Source organism: Chelmon rostratus, chromosome 11 (genome assembly GCF_017976325.1).
Source record: "Chelmon rostratus isolate fCheRos1 chromosome 11, fCheRos1.pri, whole genome shotgun sequence".
NCBI lineage: Eukaryota > Metazoa > Chordata > Actinopteri > Chaetodontiformes > Chaetodontidae > Chelmon > Chelmon rostratus.
The window spans coordinates 24,863,601-24,886,218 of record NC_055668.1 but is presented as its reverse complement, the minus strand read 5'-3'; the positions used below and the strand labels follow the sequence as shown (position 1 = coordinate 24,886,218).

General features: G+C 44.7%; 1 protein-coding gene across 1 annotated transcript in view; it reads left to right on the top strand.

Annotated features, from left to right (window-relative positions):
- Positions 1 to 22,618, top strand: part of atrnl1a (attractin-like 1a) — a 246,474-nt gene that overhangs the window by 190,229 nt on the left and 33,627 nt on the right. The window contains exon 28 of the mRNA XM_041947414.1: positions 8,883 to 8,978. Coding sequence (XP_041803348.1) covers positions 8,883 to 8,978 — 96 coding nt within the window. The remainder of the gene's footprint in view (positions 1 to 8,882; positions 8,979 to 22,618) is intronic.

The window sequence follows — 22,618 nt, the reverse complement described above, 5'->3', positions numbered from 1 at the left end:
TGCTGTCGGTTTTTCTAAAATCTTCTAAAATTGTAGTTTTATTGTATTTCAATCCGACGCTTCTCCTTGTCAGGCTATCAAACTGTACATGTATGAGCTTCAGTTTTGTTTCTCACGAACCCGAATGATTTGGCCTATTTTTGCTCTGTTTGATCTGGAATATTTCTGTCTGGGCTGTCTTTTCTCCCTCTCTGTCTCTCTCCCTAGTTGAAGTGTTAGCAGTAATTGCCAGGCAGTTAGCTGTGAATGGGACTTATTGGTCATAATACAAGAGTGTGTCTGCCTTGTTCAGAGTAACAGCTACAAGCCACACGATCTATAAGCCTTTTCTGTCTCTCTTTGTCTCGCCGGCCCTCTCTAATTAGCTCTCCAAATCAATGGGGATTTATTCTAGCACCATTGCCAGGATGTGTCGAAGATGTTCTGCTGCCATCAGATTGTCTGGCTCGCTCCGGCTGCGGTTGTAACATCCCACCTTCATCTGTTACAGCTGTTTTTAGAGGTGGTTTTCAGGACACAAGTCTGAGACACACCTTGACATTTTGACTTGTCTGCGTGTGTCTTTCTGCCCTTAAGACTGTCTGCTCGTCCTAACCTTGATAATCCATCTCTTATAAAGTCCTGAAGCACCTCTCCAATCGCTTCCTACCTTTTGTACAAAGACCTTTCAGAGCCAGCCGTTTACCACAACACACACCTGCTTTACCTCAGAGCTGACTCTGTTGTGAACCATGTTAATGTGTCGTGTTTTGGATTTCTGTGTTTTTATTGCTTTTCATTCGTGCCCATACAGAACAGTTCCTTTGAATATCATATCACCCTGCATAGCTTTGCAACATTGCTCTGTAATGAATTGAATTTGAATTGAATTTGCAGTGGACTCCAGTGGCATAATCCACTTTTCTGCTACCCATCTATGTGTTCATCCGTCCATCCATCCTTCCATCATTCCATTTTCTGCCACTTATCCTGAGCTGGGACTTGGTGCCTGCAGGCTACGCGAGGTAGTCCAGACATCCCTCTCCCTCGCAGCGCTGTACAGCTCCTCCTGGGGGATCCCGAACCAGATGAGCTATGTTCTGGGGTCTTCTACCAGTTGAATGTGCCCAGAAAACCTCCAAAGGAAGACACCTAGGTGAAAGAAACACCTCAACTGGCTCCTTTCTGTGCGAAGAAGCAGCGACTGCACTGCGAGCTCCCTCCAGAAGTTTGAGCTCCTTACCCTTACTATCTGTAAGGCTGAGGCCAACCCTCATTTCAGCTGCGATGTCATTCTTTAGGTCATTACCCAAATCTCATGAGCAAAGGGGAGGTTTGGAACATAGATCGACTAGAAAATTGAAAGCTTTGCCTTCTGGATCAGCTCTCTCTCCACCATAGTCTGATTAGAAATGTACCGGTGCAGCCGCGATCGTCCGGGATTGAACACATTGTGGATTATGTGCTTCACCTTTTGAGTTGTTCTTATGTTCAAATGTTGCCTCTGGGTCTCCGGTGGAATCAAATGAACTGCTATAAGTCACCTTGCTGTGGGGTAAAGCTACACCTGAAAAGGCTTTGTCTCGCAGCCACCACTAAACAAGGTTCTCAAGTGCTTTCGTCCAGTCCGGAGACGGTGTGATGGAAGCTGGCGTGGAGTGGTGGATTCTATCAGACGAGGATATCTGTGCCCTTGTTTACTCTGCTCAGATCCCGCTCGCCACATTCAGCCAGGAGACAAATGTGGACTGAAAACTTGGCAAACATGCCGGAAATGAGATTTGTTATCGCGTCTCGATTGTGGCTTCTCTGGCATACAAATTCAAGACGCTGAGAAGCGTGTGTGCGATTCTCAGTGTCAGTCTGTCTTTGTGTGCCCCCCCACCTGTTTGTCGACACATATCCAACAGATGCATTTGGCTTTTTGTCCAAGTGTTTTTATGATGTAAATCCAGAGTGCGCCCATGGGTGTGTCCTTTGTAAAGCAGCTGCATTGTATAAAACAAGCAAACCAGCGGCGTCTCTGTGGCGCCGCATCTGAAGTGACTCATTCCGTCTTCAATAGCTCACATCATATGTTGTGATGAGAGGCGAAGCTGCGAATCCTATCTGTCTCCAGTCACAGCAGCAAGTTTCAAAAGCCACATAATGAGGGAATAATTGAATACTTATCAGTATCAGCCATTGTTCTAGAAATGTGTATGTGTGTGTGTGTTATTGGTGTAGATGCCTATCATGGGGTTGCAACAATAAGACGCTGTGTGCATCTCTTTGTGTGCATGTTGAAGGTGTGTGTGTTGGTAGGAATGAAAGTATGTTTTTGATTCCCACTTCGGGTTTGGAGGCAAGTCGGTGCCACAAGTCACAGACTTCATGCGTCTTGGGGTCCTGTTCATTGATGAGAGTGCACCCTGTTGACAACCATCGTGCAACATAAGCAGCTGCAGTCAGTGGCCATTTACAACCCAATGCTTGATACGGAGAAGAAAAACAGATTAAAAAAGTCCGACTCACATGAAACAGACGGAAACATGGCTAAATTACGTACAGACAGGATGTAAGATGGAGACTGAGATCGACAAACTGTTGCACCGCTCTGTTCTTTGCTAAAGATGACGCCGAGTCTGAAGGCAAAGCTCTCGATATAACAGCTGATCTATGTTTCCAGCCACAGAACATAATTACTGTCATTACTGAAAGACTCCCACAAAGTATTGATTTGGAGGTCAAAAGATGCCAAGGTTAAAAGAGCGCTAAGTGAAAGTTTTTCTGACACACAGGTTACGTATAAGAATAGTTTCAGCAGCATTTTAATCGCTGTGTTTCATTGTGTAGATCCCATCCTCTTGAAACACTGCCGTTAAGAACTGTCAAGCAGATTATACAATGTGTGATACAAATCAATGCTTCATGAGATGAGATCGCATATAAAAGTGGCTAATATGAGTTTGTTTCAGGTGTCACCCTCAGGACAGGTTGAGGAGCTTTGAGAAAACCTCCATATGGAAGTATTCTAGACATGTCCAACTTGAAGGAGACTTACAGAAAACACTGTAGGGATTAGATCCCATCTGACCTGGGAACACCATGGGATCCTCCAAGAAAACCTGGAGAATGGGAATTAGAAGAAGGACGCCTGGGCTGCTTAAGTCTGCCGCCACTGTGACCTCGATGTGGACGAACAGCAAAAAATGGATCAGTCAATAAATGTGCTCCTGCTGTTGAAAAATATTTTTGATTGAAGCTGGACGAAAGTTTTTGCATATGTATGTAAAAATATTCTCCTAACATGCATGTCCGAGAACTGTGGGTGGAAACTGGAGATCCCAGAGAGAAACCACGAAGACACGAGGACAACAAGTCGACAAATTGCACACAGTGATCGGATCCTGAATAAGTAATTCAGCCTAAAACCTCAAATCGAGGCTTTTTTAGGTTCCTTAAACAGGATCTGATGTGCACATGCATGAAAGGGACGCTCAACAGCAGATCACTACCAGAGCGCTGGTTTCCATTTACATGCACTTGTCGGATCTCCTGGGTATAAACCACAAATCACCTGAAGAGGGAACACACCTCCATGTGAGAGGAGATGCTGCATATTACTCCTTTAGCCAGGGACCGTCCAACTAACTTTTGTGCCTGTGAACATTTCAAAAATTGAGATCCAAAACGCTAAGAGTGTAATTTGTTATGTCGAACAGACGTATAGCTCTGTCCTGCTCCACTGACACAGAAAAGACTGATTTTGCAGAGTCACATAATGCTTGACCGGATTTTACATTAAAATAAGATTTTGCCTTTTACTTTTGGTGCTGAACCGTAAAATGTACTGTCGCAGTCACCCTGTTCATCCGTTCCTTCTCGTATTTGCATTTACTTTTGAGACACCTTTTCAACAGGGAACAGTATTACGCTCTTCGTGGGACATTGAGAGACACAGTAACCCAGCAGACATCAGTCCCTGCAGGGCCAGTAGAGATGTCTGAATTTCTTTTAAAAATCAGTTGTCAGTGGCAGCCACTGTAGCAGAGTCATGATGTTTTTTTGTTTCTCACCGTAGGACATTAATAAACACTGACGTAGATAAATTACAGTTGTTGTGAAACACACAGTTCAACATGGTGAAACTCTGATTTCCTGTTGATTTGGGAACAAGTCAATAAGAATTATACACCCTGTCCAGAAATGGTTGTTTCCCTCGTATCTCTGATTAAAACATCAATCAGACCTGAACCTGCAGCCTTCTGTGGCATTGATTAAACCATCTAGTTAGGTTACAGATGGACTGGAGGAGCATGGGCGCTGATGTTGCATTACAGCCACAGGAGGAACAGGGGCAGCAGTGCCGGCTGAGAAATGTTGTTTAATAGTTTCACATCAGCACATTCTGCTGTGTGTGTTGTCTGTCTGTGTGCGTATACCTCACCCTGCTTTATGCTGTTATTCTGCTCTACAGTCTCCGAAAGTTTCATTTTTTTAACAGCTTTGTTCATTTAAATTTGACGCCACAAATTTGTTTTACTTTATGGACCAGGGTGCAGGATTTGCCAGGATCTGGTTATATTTTCATGAGTGTATAATCACCTGAAACTGAGAATAGTTGTGTTTCTTACAGAGAGTGCAGCTCCTCCTCTGCTGAATCCAGCATGTTGCACCGTCATGTTTCTACAGCAGCCCAGAACAGACAAACCAAACACTGGCTCTAGGCAATGGTGTTCAGTCGGTTGTAATCTGCAACTGATGCCACTGCATCCTACAACAACACACCATTTGACATGTGTAACTGAAGTATGTGGACACACGTTCTTCAACATGTCAGCCTCCACTCTCCTGGTTTCGGGCGTTCTGCCAGATTTTATAACCTGGCTCCAGGGATTTGCTCCCACACAGCCACAAAGGCATCAGTGAAGTCCGACCCGGATGTCGACTGGTAGTTGTGCTGGAATTCATCGTGAAGGTGGTGGATGGCGTTGACGTCAGGGCTCTGTGCAGTCATGTCAAGCTCTTCCACTTCAAGCCTTTCTTAATGAACCTGGCTTTGTGCACTGGGCGCTTTCATGCTGAAGCAGGAAGTGATCGTCCCCTGTGTTCACACATATTTGTTGTGTTGAGAGAATGTACGTCATCACAGTCATTTTGTATAGAAAATGAAAACACACGTGCTGTTCCCGGCCAAAATGACAGATCCATTCTGAGGGTCTTTGTGTGCACATTTACAGCAATTTTGGTGCCGCAGAATATGGGAAACGTGCTGCTGCATTATTCCCCTCAACTATCAGCCAACACACAAACAAACACACTGACGTATGCACGCAGGCTTGCAGATGTGTTGACATTACTATAGTTCTGCCCTCGCAGAGCTGATGTGGCGTTTAATTGCAGCCGTACTAGCGGTGAACCACTCATCGTGTTGTGAAACCTGTCATTTGCGCTGGAGTGCATCCGAAATCAGCAAACAGCACATTACACAGATATTTCCAATCCGTCGAACAGGACTGGCAATTTGAGCTCGCAGGTGCGGCTCTGGTCGAGCCGCGCTCTGTGAAGCATAATTCGCCGTGTGATTGGCGTCATTGTTGTGGCACTCTCATTTTTCTGCTGGCTGTTTATGCGTCTGTCTGTCCAGCTGCGACGGCTGGATGGATGGATGGATACATAAATGGATGCTTGGATGTCAGGCCTCCCCTCGAGGCTTGATAAACACACTTAATATGGAGTGAAACGATGGACAAATACTTGGGAAATGTTAGCTTCGTGTCTGCCTTTGATTCACTTCGGATTTCAAGCACCCGCCTGAAATCCTTGAAACTGAAAAACGAAATATGATTGCTCTCTCTCCCTCCGACACATCCGCACATATAGCTCTGTCTCCGCTCCCCCCCCCCTTTCGTCGTCCAGTCGCTGGTGTCTAGCATGGCGCTGCTTGTTTACAGCACAGCAGAGTTAATTAGCCGTTTTATGGCTGATTTACAGCCCAACAGGCAGACACAGAAGATGGCCGCTGCCTCGTCCTTGTTGCCCACTCAAGGACTTGTCAAAGGGGGCATTAAACATACAACACATGCAGGAGTGCACCGACAAGTGATGTGTTTGATCAAAATGAGCGTTTGCATATGTGTACATGCACAGTGAGCGTAAAGTCGGCAGTCAACACACACACACACATGCATATTCACAAGTCTAAAACTCAACACAATGCTGAATATAACACCCACGTTTTATGTACCAAACATAATTCCACTGTCTAGACTGATTTATCTGGTCGCAACACACACACACACACACACACAGACAAATATGACCCAGCTCACCTTGACCAGTTCGTTTAATCTCAGTAACATTGGAGCGGTGGCTTTAGGGAAGAAAGAGCTGAGAGAACACCTCATATGACACAAACTCACACATGGATGCACCCAAACACAGGTTCATTTACATACCCAGCCTCCTATCTACCAAAGTTATTATAATTAACAAAAAATGAAGCCTCTCTGAACTGTATTCAAAATAATCTGCTGCAGACTCGAGCTGACAGACTTGAACAGGCGAACATTATTCTGAGTTTGCCTTTTTTTTTTTTTTTTTTTTTTATTGTTGTTGTTTCTTCAGGAGACCGAGCTCCTCAGGATGATGATGAAAGCCTCCTCTGTTTGAACTAACCTTGTGTTTTGGTGAGATTACTGCTTGACTCCAGTGTGGACTTTGCTTTCTTTGGCCACAATCATCCTCCAAACTCAGCCTTACAGGATAGGATTTACGTTCTGCAAGCAAATATGTGAACCTGATGCTTAACTTTGCGGTGGCAGATCAGAAAACAGTGATATCATTTGGCCATATGCGACAGGCTAGCAATATCATCCTGCCGGTTGGGGCACCTGATCACCTGGTGTGTGTGTGTGTGTGTAAGGTCTGAGCGTTGATGGACTACATTAGGTAGTTAAAGCCTTTATTTTAATCAAATTTATGTGAACCAACTACAAAATGCCCATCGTGTTTCACAGTTTTTTTGTTCATATGCACACCCAACCTTGTAGATGCAATGAATTAAAATAAAGCAAATATATCACCTCATCTAAAACCCACAGTACACAGACCTCCTCCCTCTCCCCCACACCTAGGCTCTTACAAATCTGAGCTGACATCTGCAGGAGGCTAACAGCGATGCTAGCAAGCACGCACTGTCATCCGGACAGCATTAGCACACCGTTTGACAGCTAACAAGAGAAGACATCACATTAGCCGGCACGGCGGCGTGCTAGCGGAGCGCTCGCCGCCGCCGGAGTGCCTGACTGCGCTGATGTAGCTACAGGTGTAGTATTCATTCATGCTTCAAGAGTCTGACACTGGCAAGCGAGCAGCCGGCGGCGTGCTAGCACAACACCTGACAGCTGGTTAATGTCAATGTGTGCAGCCTTTCTCAGCAACAGGAGAGGACACAGAGGTGCTTCAGCTCAGGCACAAGTAGCACAGTGTGGAGGCCGCTGACATTTAGGAGTGCTTTGCTTCTTTTGTTCTATTTCTTCCATTAATCTGTCTATATTTAGTTCTTTCTTGCACTTTCAAATTTTCTTTAAATTCTAAAATCTTAAGATGCCTCTTACATCCTAACACATCATGTCACAGCTGCATCTTCCACTACTCGACCGCTACTGTTCCCCAGGTTTATTATTTTTCTTATTACTTCCTTGCTGTTCCACACTGTGCTGTTGCTTTTGAAAAGGTTGGATTTTCCCACGCTCATACATAGAAGTTCATCTCATGTTATTCATCTTTTTTTGAAAGCATCCGAGGTTGTAAACAAACCAAAGTTTTCTCTTCTGTAAGGGGCGCAGTCTGCAGCCCAGATTCTCCATCTGCCTTCCCGGCATTGGCTTTACCTATCAGAGATGTTTGTGTTTGTGTGTGTGTGCGTTTTCTGTCGAAGCAACAAGCAACATACTGATGATTAGAGCTTGGCGCATAATCTGCCAGGAATGAGTTTGTTTTGCGTGAAACAGGTGGCCACCCCCGAGCTAAATGTAGAAACAAAAGCCCATTAACATGTCTGTAGTGAAGTGGAAAAAGCGGCTTCTGAGGGAGAGAGACGGGTTGATGAGGGTGCAGTGAGCATGTTGTTTTCACCATGTTCTGTGTCCTCATAGCTATTCAGATATAGATACAAATAGTTCTTATCTGTGTGTGTGTGTGTGTGTGTGTGTGTGTGTGTGTGTGTGTGTGTGTTCCCAGCATGCTTTTCTGTTGTTTCTTTTTTTTCTGTACTGTATATCTGTGTTTGTGTTCTCAGGCAGGGTGTTTGGACCTCATGCTGATCAAGGCCTCGCCGTCTGCCTTTGTTCATCTGACATTTCCTCATTAATGAACTTTACCCGTCCTCCTCCTCCTCCTCCTCCTCCTCCTCCTCTCTGACTGCCTCACACCCCCACCACCTGCCATTCCCCACTCTTCTTCGCCTTCCTCGGGCTCATATACCGACCATTTTGCTTTGATCACTTTTCTCCACTTTTCCCCATCCCTCCTCCTTTCATCCTTTTCTTTTTTCTTCCTTTACTGTCCTGCTCTCTGTCTCTCTTTCTACTTCTTTCCTGTTGTCTCATCCTCTCTTTTCTCCGGCCATTCTTTATACTTTCTTTCCCCCTTAATCACACATGGTTATCGGCTAGAAAAGCATGCATATGCACCATTTGGTGTCTGTGTAAATTTACGGTCCAGATGGATGTAAGGGGCCAACTGACCTGCAGCAGGTCCAAGTAGAGCGGCTCAGTGGCCACCTGTAGATGAGTGCAGTCCCACTGTGCACAAACAACTGTGTTTCTGAGTTAAAACAGGATATTTTGTTAGGAATTTCGCTCAAAATAGCATGTTGAATTAAAAACCCTTTCTTTTTTTCCTGCCTCACTCTGTAGCAGCTGATGAGAGAGCGGCAGCAGATGGCCAGTCGTCCCTTCGCTTCGGTTGCCGTGGCGCTGGAGGTGGGCGGTGACCAAGAGGAGCTGCTGCAGGTCAGCAAAGAGACACAAACATGGATCCAAACAGACGTGAACACAATCAAAGACACACACAAACACACATGGGAAATAGAAACACATCATCAGGAGCAGTGTGTTGATTTGCATATTCACTCAAGGATACAAACACCGTGCGGCCGTCTGACCCTCTGCCATGACTGGTGTGTGATTGTGTGGGTGTGTGTGGATACAGAACGTGATGCTGACACTGTAAACAAACTGGTAATGCAACAAATTGCATTCGCTGGAAATGTGCTGATCTTAATTCATAATCCCTTGAGTTTTGAGTTCTCCTCTCAGACACACGTTAAGCGGAGCTATGCCAGGAATTATCTCTCATCACCAAACCCAGTGTACTAAAGGATAACGATGGAAGTTTTCCCGCCTTAACAGGAGAGTCTTAACAGGTAGAAACAACCTGTGTGGGTGGACCATGGATGTGAAGGGGAATAATTTGCTCACGGCACATTTTGAGAAGGTTCAAGTGTTCAGAGAAAAAACAGAAACAGACAGAATAGCAGCAGAATGATTTGGCTTTCCCTTAAAAGGCAAAGTGCTCTGAGAACTGCTGTCATTGGAGATGAATGTATATGTGATATGTGATATAATATGGCGGTTTGACAGCATCTGATTGGCTTGAAAAGCAGAGAGCCATCCTACAGTGCAGTGCACGGCCGAGTCAACATCAACCCTCGTCATTCCAGAAAGCACGGCACCAGCTATTCCACTGCTTCCTGATTAGACACTAACAAACGCAGAGGGCTGCGGAGGGCACAGACCAAACACTACAGCTGGGTTTTGTGGAATGAAAGTGTTCGGCACATGCACAACCCAACAGAATCCTCCAGCTGAAGTGAGAGCACCGAATCATCAGTGTCACTGACCACATGAGCAGCTTTGTGCAGCGGAGCTCTGCTGGTAGCTGGAAGCATCGTTCTCAGCTCGGGCCGAAGCAATCGGGACGCAATTACTCTGCGGTAGACGGGCGGTTGCTGAGCCTTTAACCTCATAAACAACATTTATATTGACCCCGGTTTGCCGTGAACGCAACAAACCAGCAGACTGAGCCACAGGTGGAGCATCATGAGCAGCGATGCAGTCACTCACTGCTGTGCATGCAGAATTGTGTTTTAACAGACGTGCAGCTCTTTATTTATTGTACAACAAATCGTTCATCTGATGCAATTTTTAATTTTTTCTCATTTGCAAAATAATCATAATTTTCACTATTTTTTTTGTAAAGATAAGACCCTTACATCCAAACCTAAACTTGTCTAAAAGTAAATATTGTGTGTATAATATGAGCTGGCTGCCGAGCCATCTCTCCAGAGATTCCCCCATGTGTGAAGTCCATGACATCGGGAAATTGATAGAAAGCACATGTTCACGGGTCAGAGCCAACAAGTGTCTTTTCATGATGTTGGAGGACCCCTCAGGCGTGGATGTCTGCACCGCTCACCTCAACAAACATCCACATTCTGCCTCTGGAAAGCACCGAGGTCAACAAGGCTGAGGGGAGACAGCGCAGCTGCTTTCAAAAGCCAACTTTTAACTGAGTTGTGCTGTTTGCAAACAGAGCTCTCTCTGTGATTCTGCAGCACGCTGGCACCTCACCTTCACCCGCCGGCCCTGAAGGGTCCTCATGAGGCGCTGTGGCTGGTGGAGAGCGAGCCCTGAGAGAGGCAGCTGGCGCCGCCGCTCGCATCAGCCTCTTGTACGGAGAGATTACAGAGGACACGCTGCAACACCACAGTGGTGCTTTCAGTAAAGGGGTAGCCACCAAATCAGATGTGCCCTTCTCCTGAGGGGGGGTGGCAGGCGGTTGTTCAAATGGTGGCGTCACCTCTGCTGTGAGATGCCTCTTCTCAATGACATACGCATGCAAGGTTTAGATAAACAGACGAGGGTGGAGTGGACCGACGCTCTGTGAATAGCAAGCAGACCCAGCGTCCAGTGTGATCTTGGGACATGAGGATGTGGAGATAGAGGTAGCTTGTTGGTGCGGTTAAGGATGGAGGAGTATGGGAGTGGAAGAGGATGGAGAGAAGGTTAACACAGCAAACCAATCAACCTCATCGGTGTTGCGTTGAGGTTTTGCAGCCCGGTTGCCAGAATAAACTTCTGCCTTTGTACGTTTCATACATATATCAGCGTTTCTACAAAAGGTATCGAAGTGACGTAGTTCAGTTTACCGCTACGTGTATCAGGGAGGAGGAGGAGGGGATGGTGGTGGCCTGACAGCTGTGTTCATGGCGGCAAACCATGGCAGCATGTCCAAGAAGACGTCTCGACATTTTCCAGCCATGTTTGTTGCGACATAACCGGGTTAATGTGATCTTTTCCTAAACACACCAAGTGGTCTTTGTGCCTAAACCGAATCAGACCTTAACCTCAGGCAGCGTGAAACTGAAAATTAAGATTCACAGTTTGAATGTAAAGAAGCGATGGTTTGTGGGAATAAGCATTTTGTCCCCTTGAAGATTTCCTCATGATTTTTTTGGTTGTGAGTGTGGGCCAACATTTCTAACCCAGAGCAGGAGGCCCTGGGTCGAACAGTGTGCTGCTTTCATTGCAGAGAAGCCTGTAGGCTGTAAGGGCGACTGTAGAAATAAGGACAATTTTGCTGTACTTTGATTGACATTTTCCTAGTAAACCTAAGTGTAAAGTATCGTCTTTACAAAGTCTTATGTTGGACAAAGTTTTGGGTAATATACTGTAACATGGTATAGTTACAAATTCTTTAATGATTGATTACTGTAATCTCATTACACAAGGTCCATGAAACAGCTAAATGGAGCATTTGCGTCTCATTTGTCTGACCTTGCCTTGATGTAACTCGGCATATTAATAATCCTGGTAGAAACACTGCATTATGGGAAGTGAACTATTACCCCTGAGCCATCTCTGTCGCCCCCCCCCAAAGCCTCAGTGGAGCCCAGCGACAGATGTTGGAGGAGATTTGGTGCGAACAGGAGGTCAACCAGTCGGACTGAAAGCCGAGAGAACAATGACCCTCATTCATCAACCCGCATGCAAATAAATGGACGGCTTGGTCGGATGATCCGTAGCTCAAAACAAACAATGCTGAGCATCCAAGTCCAAGCAGAGACACTGAGCGACTTTAATGTTCCCAAACTTCAGATTTTGGATTTCAAGGAACTTAAATTTAGATGTAGAATAAAACTGACACAATAAAAATTTTCAGAAATTCTCTTGATTCAAGGAACCGCTGTGTAAAATCTGGATCATTGATTTCAATTTTTACGTCATGAGTAGATATTTTATTTGGGATCATAACTATCATAATGTTTTAATGCAGTTAAAAGCTGCATGATACATTTTTATCAATATATTAAACAACCTTAACAGAGTTTAATGAGCAACACCTCAGATTTCCTCTGAAGCCTTTAACGTCCTTTCATTTTGTGATACGATCAGTTTAGAGCTGTTCTGTAAACAACATTGTCATGTTTTAAAGTCTGAGCTGAAGGTTACAGAGACAATGCTACGGAAGGCTATCTGCACATGATGCTTAATTAGTTTTAGCTCCGTTTTGACCAGGTTGGGCTCGGCTCGGTTCAGTTCGGCTTGTGCGCCTGTGGAAAGCTCAGGAGTACCTTCCCTTATCTCTGCCTCAGCCTGGTTTCCATTTCATTACTGAAGGTGAGAGACAATAGGGCAGAACGCTATCTTCACACTGGGGTTAATTACACAACATCTGGTTCATAGTCAAGCTCGCAGCTTAGCATAATTGTGTAATGAATGAGGGAAAGGGAACATTTCCGTGCCGCCCCGCTATTTTATGTCATCCTGCTTACGCAGAGCAGCCGAGTGCGGTCGAACAAATAGAGTCATCATGAAGCCATTTCATGGCGTGTTTAGACAGCGAGCGAGGAACACAACACCTGTTGTTTCCACACTGGCAGGGACTCGGCCTGCACAAGAAGGTGCGTGAATGAGACGATGTGAATTGCGTGGAGAGGAGTGTGGTGTGATTTCATGGAGCGTCAGTGCTTCAGAAACAGCTGAGTTGGGCTTTTTGTATATTTTTATTGTTAATTTAGATTTTGGATTTTTTTTTGCATACATCTGATTTCAGTTCTTCCTTTTGTCTCCCGTTACAGACATTCCGAAAACCAAGGTGTACATTACCTTAAACATGACTCCATAATATCCTCATACACTCTCCCATTACCTCTCACACTTCCTGTAGGTCATGTTCTCTATTGTCGCGTCATGTGCCATTTTAACCCAACCCCCATTGTTGTGCTTGTAATCTGCACACATCAGTTGAACCAGAAGAGGCTTTGCCATGTAGAGCTGGAGCGGATCCTGGTAGGGCGCTCTGCAGGAGGGCATCTGAGCCCGCTGTGAAGTCTAGAGTGCTGCGGTGGCTCTCAGACGGGCAGCGCAGAGGATGAGGGGAAAAAGTAGTTTATGCAGTGATTGGATGATGAGATGAAGCTCGAGGTAAGAGGAGACAGGTGAGAGTCTGGCGAGCTCACTGTCAGCATTGGATTGAGTTCAATAACCCCCAATAACTGTCTGACCGAGATCAAAATTAACACATTTATAAAATAACATTAATCATCTGCTTCGGGAGCCATTTGTATCTTTGCACTAATTGTGTTTGCAGCTATTTTATTACATCCACAAATGTTTTTGTGTTGCTGTTAGCAGTTATGCCACAAGTATTTTCAAAAAGCACAATTAGCCACTGTGCAGCCCCGTCTCCTACAATACTTCATCAACATAATGATGAATCATTGTTAATTAACATGTCGGGCAGAGCGCTGATGCTGAACAGATCGGTAAAATGTTCACAGACGATGCAGGCCGCTGTTTTTCTGCCATTCCTGCAGTACAATATGTGCTCACTGTGAAAACAAATGAAGGTTAAATCGTAATTTCTAGGACAAAGAGTTGACGTGTAAGCATCATGCACACTTAACCTCATCCTAACCTTAACCACTGACCCGAAATTCAGCTTTGTCAAATCAGGGACACAGTTTCTGTCATAGATTGTCCCCAATTAACTGGTCTTTAGTCTAAAACAGGGGTCACCAACCTTTTTGAAACTAAGAGCTACTTCAAGGGCACTGAGTAATGCAAAGGGCTACCACTTTGATAATACACTTCTGAAATAACAAAGTTACACAGTGTACCTTTAATTTTATATTATCATTAATGATATTCTATGTGAAGACACTGATCGCATATGATCCATCACAATAGTTATTCAGAATGATTAAGCAAGGTAGGAAACAGATACACTTCAATATGCAATATCCAATTGTTTCATTTTCAAATGATCACTTCCACAACATTTTGCAGGAAATCTTTTTCAATTTTTACCAGCCACTAACAGTTTTTATTGGTAGCTTTTGTGACATGTACTGAGGTGTCTCTCCACGTTGTGCCGCTCAGCCGTCGCCACAGTCGCACCGCAAATGAGACACACGCAGTTTTCTTTCACGTTAGTAAAAAAGAACTCTTCCTCCCATTCACTGTGAAAATGAGAAGTTTTCTTCCTTTTTTCTGCTGTTTTTGTGGGTAGAAAACGCGTTCGTCTCCTCATCTTTGCAGCGCTCACAAGCTCATCTCAGCAAAGCCGGTTTGTCATGCGCACTAGACTGACCTCCGACCCAGACTACATCAGAGTTCGTATATTAAACTTTTTTTATGATATACATTTTTTTTATGTTTTTATGTATTCGTTTTTAAATTTACATCACTGTAAATGTAATTCAAAAAGAATAGCAACACAATTAAATACAATTTTAGACAGAGCTAATTCGTGATTAGTGCTATTTTTAGAACTGGCTTACGGGCGACTGATGTGGATGCTGCGGGCGACCTGGTGCCCGCGGGCACCGGGTTGGTGACCCCTGGTCTAAAATGTTTCCCTGAAATTAGGCACACACACACACACACACACACACACACAGTACTGTAGTGCCCAGCCAGTGTCTGATTCTAATTCATGTCCTCTCTAACCACATTTTGTTGCCATATGGGTAAATAATGTTCTTGCGCAGTAGACCCTGAGTTTACCTCTCAAGTTTCCTTTCAGAAGCTGCGCTCCACAGCACCTGTGTTCGAACTCTCAAAGTCTATGACTCTCCAAGAACAAAGGCTTTTAGGATCCATCACAATATGTATAAATTCATGTGGATGTGTGCCGAGCTTAGATCCTGCAGGACACGCGCTGTAAGGAACGAGTTTAAAATGCTCTCCAGGTGGTTCTCCTTCAAACACACGTTTCCTGTCCTCTGAAGACTTGCCATTATAGGAAGTCTCGGAACAGGAGCCTTCGATCGTCTCTAGCTGAAGAAAGTTTTCACACGGTGAGGTGTCTGGGCTCGGTTAATCTTTCATAATGATACAGATTAAGTGTCACAGCTGGAAAGAGGTTTTTTCTCGTCCTGTAAAGACTTGCAATTATACTCTTCAAATAAAAGGAAAAAAAAACATTTGGCTGACGAAAGAGGAAAGTTTCTGATGGCGAGGTGTCTGGGATGGGTTAATGATACAAGCTGTCACAGCTGGAGGAAATGTGTTGGTCTGTTCAGTTTCATCCAGACTCTTCAAAATTATCTGCGCTTTCCAAGGGATTAAAGCTCAAAGTGGAACTGTACAGAAAAACAGAAGCCATATGCTGTTTGCACAATATCTCACTTTCATGCAATAGATACACGCTTCCTGCTATTTCAAAGAGAGTCAGCTCACTCGAATTGTTTTGGTTTTACTGTAATAGTGCGTCATTATCATCCAGCGGGACGTGGACGCGTTTGCTGGACGGAGACGCTGCTGTCGAGTTTTTAAAGAAGCGAGCTGAAGCTGGTCGGTCTGAAAACCTGCTGGGACCGAGGTCTGTCTGCAACCAACGTGTGTGAGGATGATTCGATTTCTTTTCATTGACACGCTCTTCTCTCACAGAGCATGCAGCTCTCGCCATTTTTCACTTTGGCGATTAAGTTTTTTTTTCTTTTTCCTGAGTTTGAGACTGATTTTGAATCTAAAACCAAACTAACACAACTGATACAACCAGAGGTGGACGAGAAGACCCGGTGTTCCTCCGAGGATCACTGGGGGGGCATAAAAACAATTTTCAGGCACTGACAAAAAATAAATAAATTAATACTGGTCAGTGATTTCAGAATAATTTTCTAATATAATAATTTGGTGCTAAGCATAGCTCTCATAATGATCGTATTGATTTAATGTAATTTCTGCTGTGCACTGACTGTTTCCTATAATTTGTACCAAACTATATTGCTTTTTTCCAGGAATCTTATAGGAAATTATCAGGAAATTATACGGATATTACAAGCATGTCAATCTCTCCATTAAATCCTGAAATCAAATCAGTTCCACGGCTGCAGTCGTCGCTGCCTTGGCGCACAAAAATAACAGCAACAACACACTATTCCTGGAGTCTAAACACTGCATCCATGTGTTGATGTGTTTGAATAGTAAGACGCTCGTGATTGCGCGCCACCTCCCGCGTCCCACCGTCCTCTGTATGTTAAATAGCAGTAAAAGCCACTACATCACAGAGCGCACGGCCCTGTTGTGCAGCTAAAGGCCACCTCTTCCACTCCCGAACTTGATCAGAGCTTTACAGCGTGTCGTGGCTGCGTTACAGAAGAGAGGCACAGTCATCAGCATAAATCGATGTTTCCGCTGCCTCCATAAAGTACTGCCGTTACGTCGTAAAGCTGATGAGCCCGCAGCAACTAGCATCTGCACGCCTCTGCCCGCGAAAAGCAGTTCCCACCTTGCCGCTGATTAACGGCGGTCTCCTATTTTCATAATGCTATTTAAAGCAGAGAATGAATCAATTTCATATCTTGTGTTTTAATGTGGCGTATTTATTCTTCAATTGCGGGGATTTAATATGCCTCGGGAAGGAGGGTTGGTGGGTGGGGAGGGACGGATGGATGGAGGGAGGAGGAATGAAGGGGAAAGGAGCAGATAAAGAATATTTATGATACCTGGGAGTTATGTATGTTTGGTAGAAAAATACACAGCTAAATACTGATTCAGCCACAGCACGCACACACACACACACACACACACACACACACACACACACACACACACACACACAGCGCTGCAGGGCTTATCAGATAACACAAAAGCGTCCATCATGAAAACACACACTCATTTGCATTCATCGTGGAGAATTGCATGTACCCTCCGTCGGTTTGCTTTGGCTTTGCAGTCACCTGCGGCTCTTTCTGTGTCTCTCACGACTGAAAGGCATGGCTGCAGACCCTCACACAAACACACAGCCATGTTATTAACTCAATAACTCACACCCGTCAACACTAACGAGGCTAAAACAAACCCATTCCTCTTCATGTTCTGTTTGCACGTTAACAAAAAAGCTTTTTTTCTTCTTCTTCTTTTTATCGTGGGCAGATTAGAAAAGGTGTCCCGGCCGCACGTCGGTTCAGTGCCTGGAGGACCTGCAGCACCTGCAGCAGCCTCAGCTGAACAAACGTACGCCTCGTTATCCCTCGCTGTTTGTCTTTCTCTGCTACCTCTCTGAGGTAGACACACAGCAGAGAAACCTGAAGCCTGAAGTCTGTTTTTTCTGTCTTTGTGTTTTTATTTCCACCAGCAATTTTATCATTTTGCAGTTATCAATAAACTAATTCAGGGTAGGACAAAGTGCTCACCGCATTTCAGGTTGAATTAAAGCAATGGAAAACTCGGGTTGAACTTTTTGAACCCCGCTCAGATAGAACAGCTCTGCTGAGAAGCTCCGTCTCCTGATTAAGAGTCTGAAATGATTGTTTCTTGCAGGACAAAATGGAAAATGAATTTTTTTACTTTTGAATGATTACCATTCTTTTGGCCTTCCCTATGTAATGAAGGTCTGACAGCTTAATGTCTTCACCTATTCATTGATCAGGATGTCGATCTTTAAAAATAAACTGAGAACCTGTCAGATTTGGCTCAAATATGTTGTTGCATGACTGCATTTTCATACACACGAGTCCAGTCCCAGCGGTGTCACTCCCTGTTTACACCGCATACAGACTGGTTTAACGATCTGGAAATACAGACAGCAGTACAGTTAATGCTTAACATCTAGGGTCCGACTCCTCGTACAGTTACAGCCTGCAGAGAGAGGGAGTGACGCTAAATGTCTTTGTCCCTCGAAGATTAGAAACACAGCCTACAGGTGGATGTTGGGATGATTTGAATGCTAAACTAGTTGCAACAATAATGACTGCAGAGGTGAGGCAGCTCTGGTAGCGCAGAGCGCTCAATAGTTAGATAGACTGCCAAATTGGAGAAGGTGCATTGGACATATGATGCAGAGTGAATCATTTTATTTGTGAATGCTGCAGTGAAATTAGTTTTGTCTGCCTGAACTGGCTTCAAGACTTGGCTCCATCTTTTGTTTCCCCTTGACAAGCAGCAGCCTCCCAGTGGGCCAGTCAGCACTAACTCATGCCACGCAGCTGAACATTGTTCAAATCAACAGAACATTCTCTGAAATTCTACTGGAGACTTTCCAAACATGTCAGAGAAATGTGTATTAAAGGGCACAAAAGAATATTTTCATTTGATCGAGTTGTGCAGCCATAAAAAAAACATGTTTGAATATTTCTTTTATAGCTTCAGTGAAGTATTTAAACAAGCTGATACAGCGCCCATTATACTGTCGAGGATTTTCTCACTTCCTGTCAACAGTTGCAGTTAATTTAATTTATAAACTTCAGTTTTTCACAACTGGACTAGTCAGTTTGTCTTGGAAGACGTTTCGCCTCTCATCCGAGTAGGCTTCCTCTGTTGGTGCGCCCAATAATGGGGGCTCGTTTGCCTCAATAGAGTCATGCCATCCTTGGTTTTGGGGTGTGGCCTCACTCAGAGGTTAAACACTATTTCATTACACTAGAGCTGTCCTATCTAGTCTGGAGCGCACAAACTGATGAAGCCTGCTCGGATGAGAGGCGAAACGTCTTCCAAGACAAACTGACTCGTCCAGTTGTGAACGACTGAAGTTTACAATGACCTGGATGAATGAGAATATCCACAGGCAGCCTATCTTATAATACAGCCATAATTCAACCATTGAATTACATGTTGAAATGAGAAGTGCTGAGAATATACAGGAGCTTATTTTTGTGGAACAAATGATGATATTTGATCCCCTCCACTCGCTCCACCACACTTTAAGACCAGGTTAAAAAGCTACAGTCGCTCTCCTCTGGTCTCCTCTGGTCACATTATATTAAAGTCAGATGTAAAAGGCCCCTTTCTTCTCCCCCACCGCTAAGCAGAGCCCAAAAAGGATTCCAGGCTGTCGGATGAGCGAAGGATGTTGTGCTGTCACTTCCTTCTCCTTCCCCCCCTGCAGTGGAGGCTTTACCTGGAAGCAGCAGGCGGTGAATAACACCTTGCTGGGGAGACACACACAGAGCAATAAAAGTATGGGAGTTAACATTTCAACACTGGATCTCTGTCTTAAATTTGAGAGTTTTTGCAGAGTTATCGTTTTTCTGTTGTCCTTATTCTGTTTTTTTAGCAGCTTTTGTCAGTCAGAGGCAGCTTTCTGTTCTCAGCTTTCTGAGCGTCTTGCCCTTTTCACCATGTTACACCATATGTGCCCTCTGCATACTTCAGAGAGAGCAAACAGATGTTTCATTTGATCTTTGACCAAACTTCATAAAACCACGTTTTATTTTCAGCCCGTACAGTCCTGACCTGACTCTGTCCACAGAGGTGTTGGTACCACAGTGTCTCAGATGTCCTGGATGCTTTGTGGCCGCTTCACACTTTTTATCACTGTCAGTCAGTGATGTCTCATGGCCCCACCTCTCCCTCCACTTCCTCTCTGGTAAAATGATAGTAGGCTCATGTATGATTTGATATGCTTGTTTGTTTTTTAATCCATCTTCTTCTTTATCTCTCCTCGTCTGTCTTCCTCCATATCTTCTGTTCCCATGTCTTCCTCCTCCTTTATACCTTTCGTCTTCATTTGGATCCCATTAGCTTCCACAGAGTGGTTGTTAGTCTTCCTGGGATACACGCAAAAAACAACAACAATAAAAAAAGACAATTTAACAGTTTAGAATCACAGTATTTTTCCTCCATCGCTGCATTTTTACACACTTCCTCAGTGTCTCTCCCTTGTCTTCCTCCTTCCTCTCCCTCCCTGCTCCGTCCATCTCCCTGCCTTCCCTCCTTCCTCTCCCTCTCTGCTCTGTCCATCTCCCTTCCTTCCCTCCTTCCTCTCCCTCCCTGCTCCGTCCATCTCCCTGCCTTCCCTCCTTCCTCTCCCTCCCTGCTCCGTCCATCTCCCTGCCTTCCCTCCTTCCTCTCCCTCCCTGCTCCGTCCATCTCCCTGCCTTCCCTCCTTCCTCTCCCTCCCTGCTCCGTCCATCTCCCTGCCTTCCCTCCTTCCTCTCCCTCCCTGCTCCGTCCATCTCCCTGCCTTCCCTCCTGTCCTCTCCCTCCCTGCTCTGTCCATCTCCCTGCCTTCCCTCCTTCCTCTCCCTCCCTGCTCCGTCCATCTCCCTGCCTTCCTCCTTCCTCTCCCTCCTGCTGTCTGACTCTGTCCTTCATGTAGTTTAGTGCCAGTTTCAGGTTCAGCTGACCAAGCAGGCGCACCCATTATATCCTGAACACTCAGCCAGTGAATACATTGTGTGTGTGTGTGTGTGTGTGTGTGTGTGTGTGTGTGTGTGTGTGTGTGTGTGTGTGTGTGTGTGTGTGTGTGTGCATGTTAGGTGAGTGAAACTGAGTCGAGCTCAGCAGGAAACAGATGGATACCGCCTCCTCTGAAGGAGGAGTAGATGTGAAGAAGAGCTCGGCAGGTTAGAGGTGAAGGTGTGCAACTTAACAAACCTTAAACAGAGAAACTGACGCTTTGTTGCAGATGTGACACTTACAGAGGAAGCACATTTTATCCTCTTGTTGTGTTGTAAGTAGTTGGATTAATGGATGGAGGCATTAACACGACCACAGCGCCGTCCATCTTTGTAACAGTTAGAGTGTTGTGCTGACTTTGTTCAGCAGTGTAAGAGATTAGAAATTGATCTAAGAATTACAACATCTCATTTTCTGTTTGTGCACATACAGCAGATGTGACGTCGGCTGTGGAGGCTCTGCTGCTGTGGGAAGGCACCTTTGATTCAGTAATGAAAGTAATCTAGAAAGTAATGTAACTACTTACTGCTACGTTTGCATAATTAGTGATGAGTTGACTGTTACTGTTGATGTTTAGGTGGAAGGACTTGTTGAAGTGTGAAAAATGAAACATCTTACTTATATCAACAGGAAACCTCCCATATCGATGATCAGAGACTTTCAATTATCTTTTTTATACCAAAATGAGTCTATTACTAATCGTCTTGTTTTTATGTGATTATGATGGTCGGCAGAAGGTGGAGGAGAAGAAACGGGGCTGACTCAGCTCAGGCAGACAGACTGTAAACGCGCTGTATTTTCCTTTATGCTCGCGTTGGAAGCTTCTTGACCTTTATGCTGAATTTCATTTCACTCAACTTCGCCCACGAGATTTTCCACGATGTCCTCCTGGGCCTCCTGGCGTATTTTGCTGGGCTGTTGCTCCGAGAAGAATAACTGTTTTTAGGTCAAGTTTCCTCAAAACACCTCTGAGGATCAAGTCAAGAGCGCACTGAAGAACATTTCACTGTGAGTCTGACACCAGACTCTCTAATGACTGAAAAACTTCGTACCTCCAGCAATAAATAAAGGAAAGTTATGGCTCTTTAAAGAAAACTGCTGATCTCTGTGACAGGTTTTCAACTTCAAACCTGAACTGTGAAAGTTAACAAGTTTGTAGTGTAAAACATTCATTTTATCCTCTAATTACCCCCTTAAGGAGCTTTCAAATAAGAACAGTGTAAAACCTATGAAGCTATGCTGTGGAAGATGTGAGTTCATCCATCATTTACCTGGTTCTGCATTATGCTTTAATTGTATTTATAAACTCTTGGATCTTTACACACTGAGAAAGTGAAGATATTTAGTTGTTTCGTTATTTTTTAGTGAAACTTTTCCATTTTCTCACCATATGTTTGGAATGATGGACTCAGGAGGGTCCAGCAGCACTACCAAAGCTTGAGTTTTACCATAATAGCAGTGTGCAGTTCTGTTGAAAGTAATGGAAACGTTACTCAAACTGTATTTCCTCTTCTCACCTGCATGTGTAGCAGCACAGTCAGTGCAGCCCAAAGTGTTCAGACCTGTTCTGAATGGTCAGACTGGAAGTCCTGGTGAAAAGCCCGCCTTCACAGCCTCCTCCTGGCTGCATCTCATGGCCTCCCCGATCCCCCTCCAAGAACGCTGTCCTTCTTTTGCTTGCTCGTTGTTGTCTCGATGTGATGAATCGTGCAAATTGGGATAACAGTGGCTCGGTTGCGTGCACGAAAAGTGGCTGCAGTGGTTGTTTGAAGTGTGAAATAGGAGGGAGAAGCTCAAACTTCTAACATCTGGCCGATTGCTGCGTAAAGCCGGCATGTGTGTCTGTTTTGGAAAGTTACACAAATGAATCCGCTGTCGGAAAGGACGTTTTAAGACGAATTGATCCGACAATCGCTTTGTTGGAAGCTGATGCTTTAACTATATGTAAAGAGGTGCCAATCAGT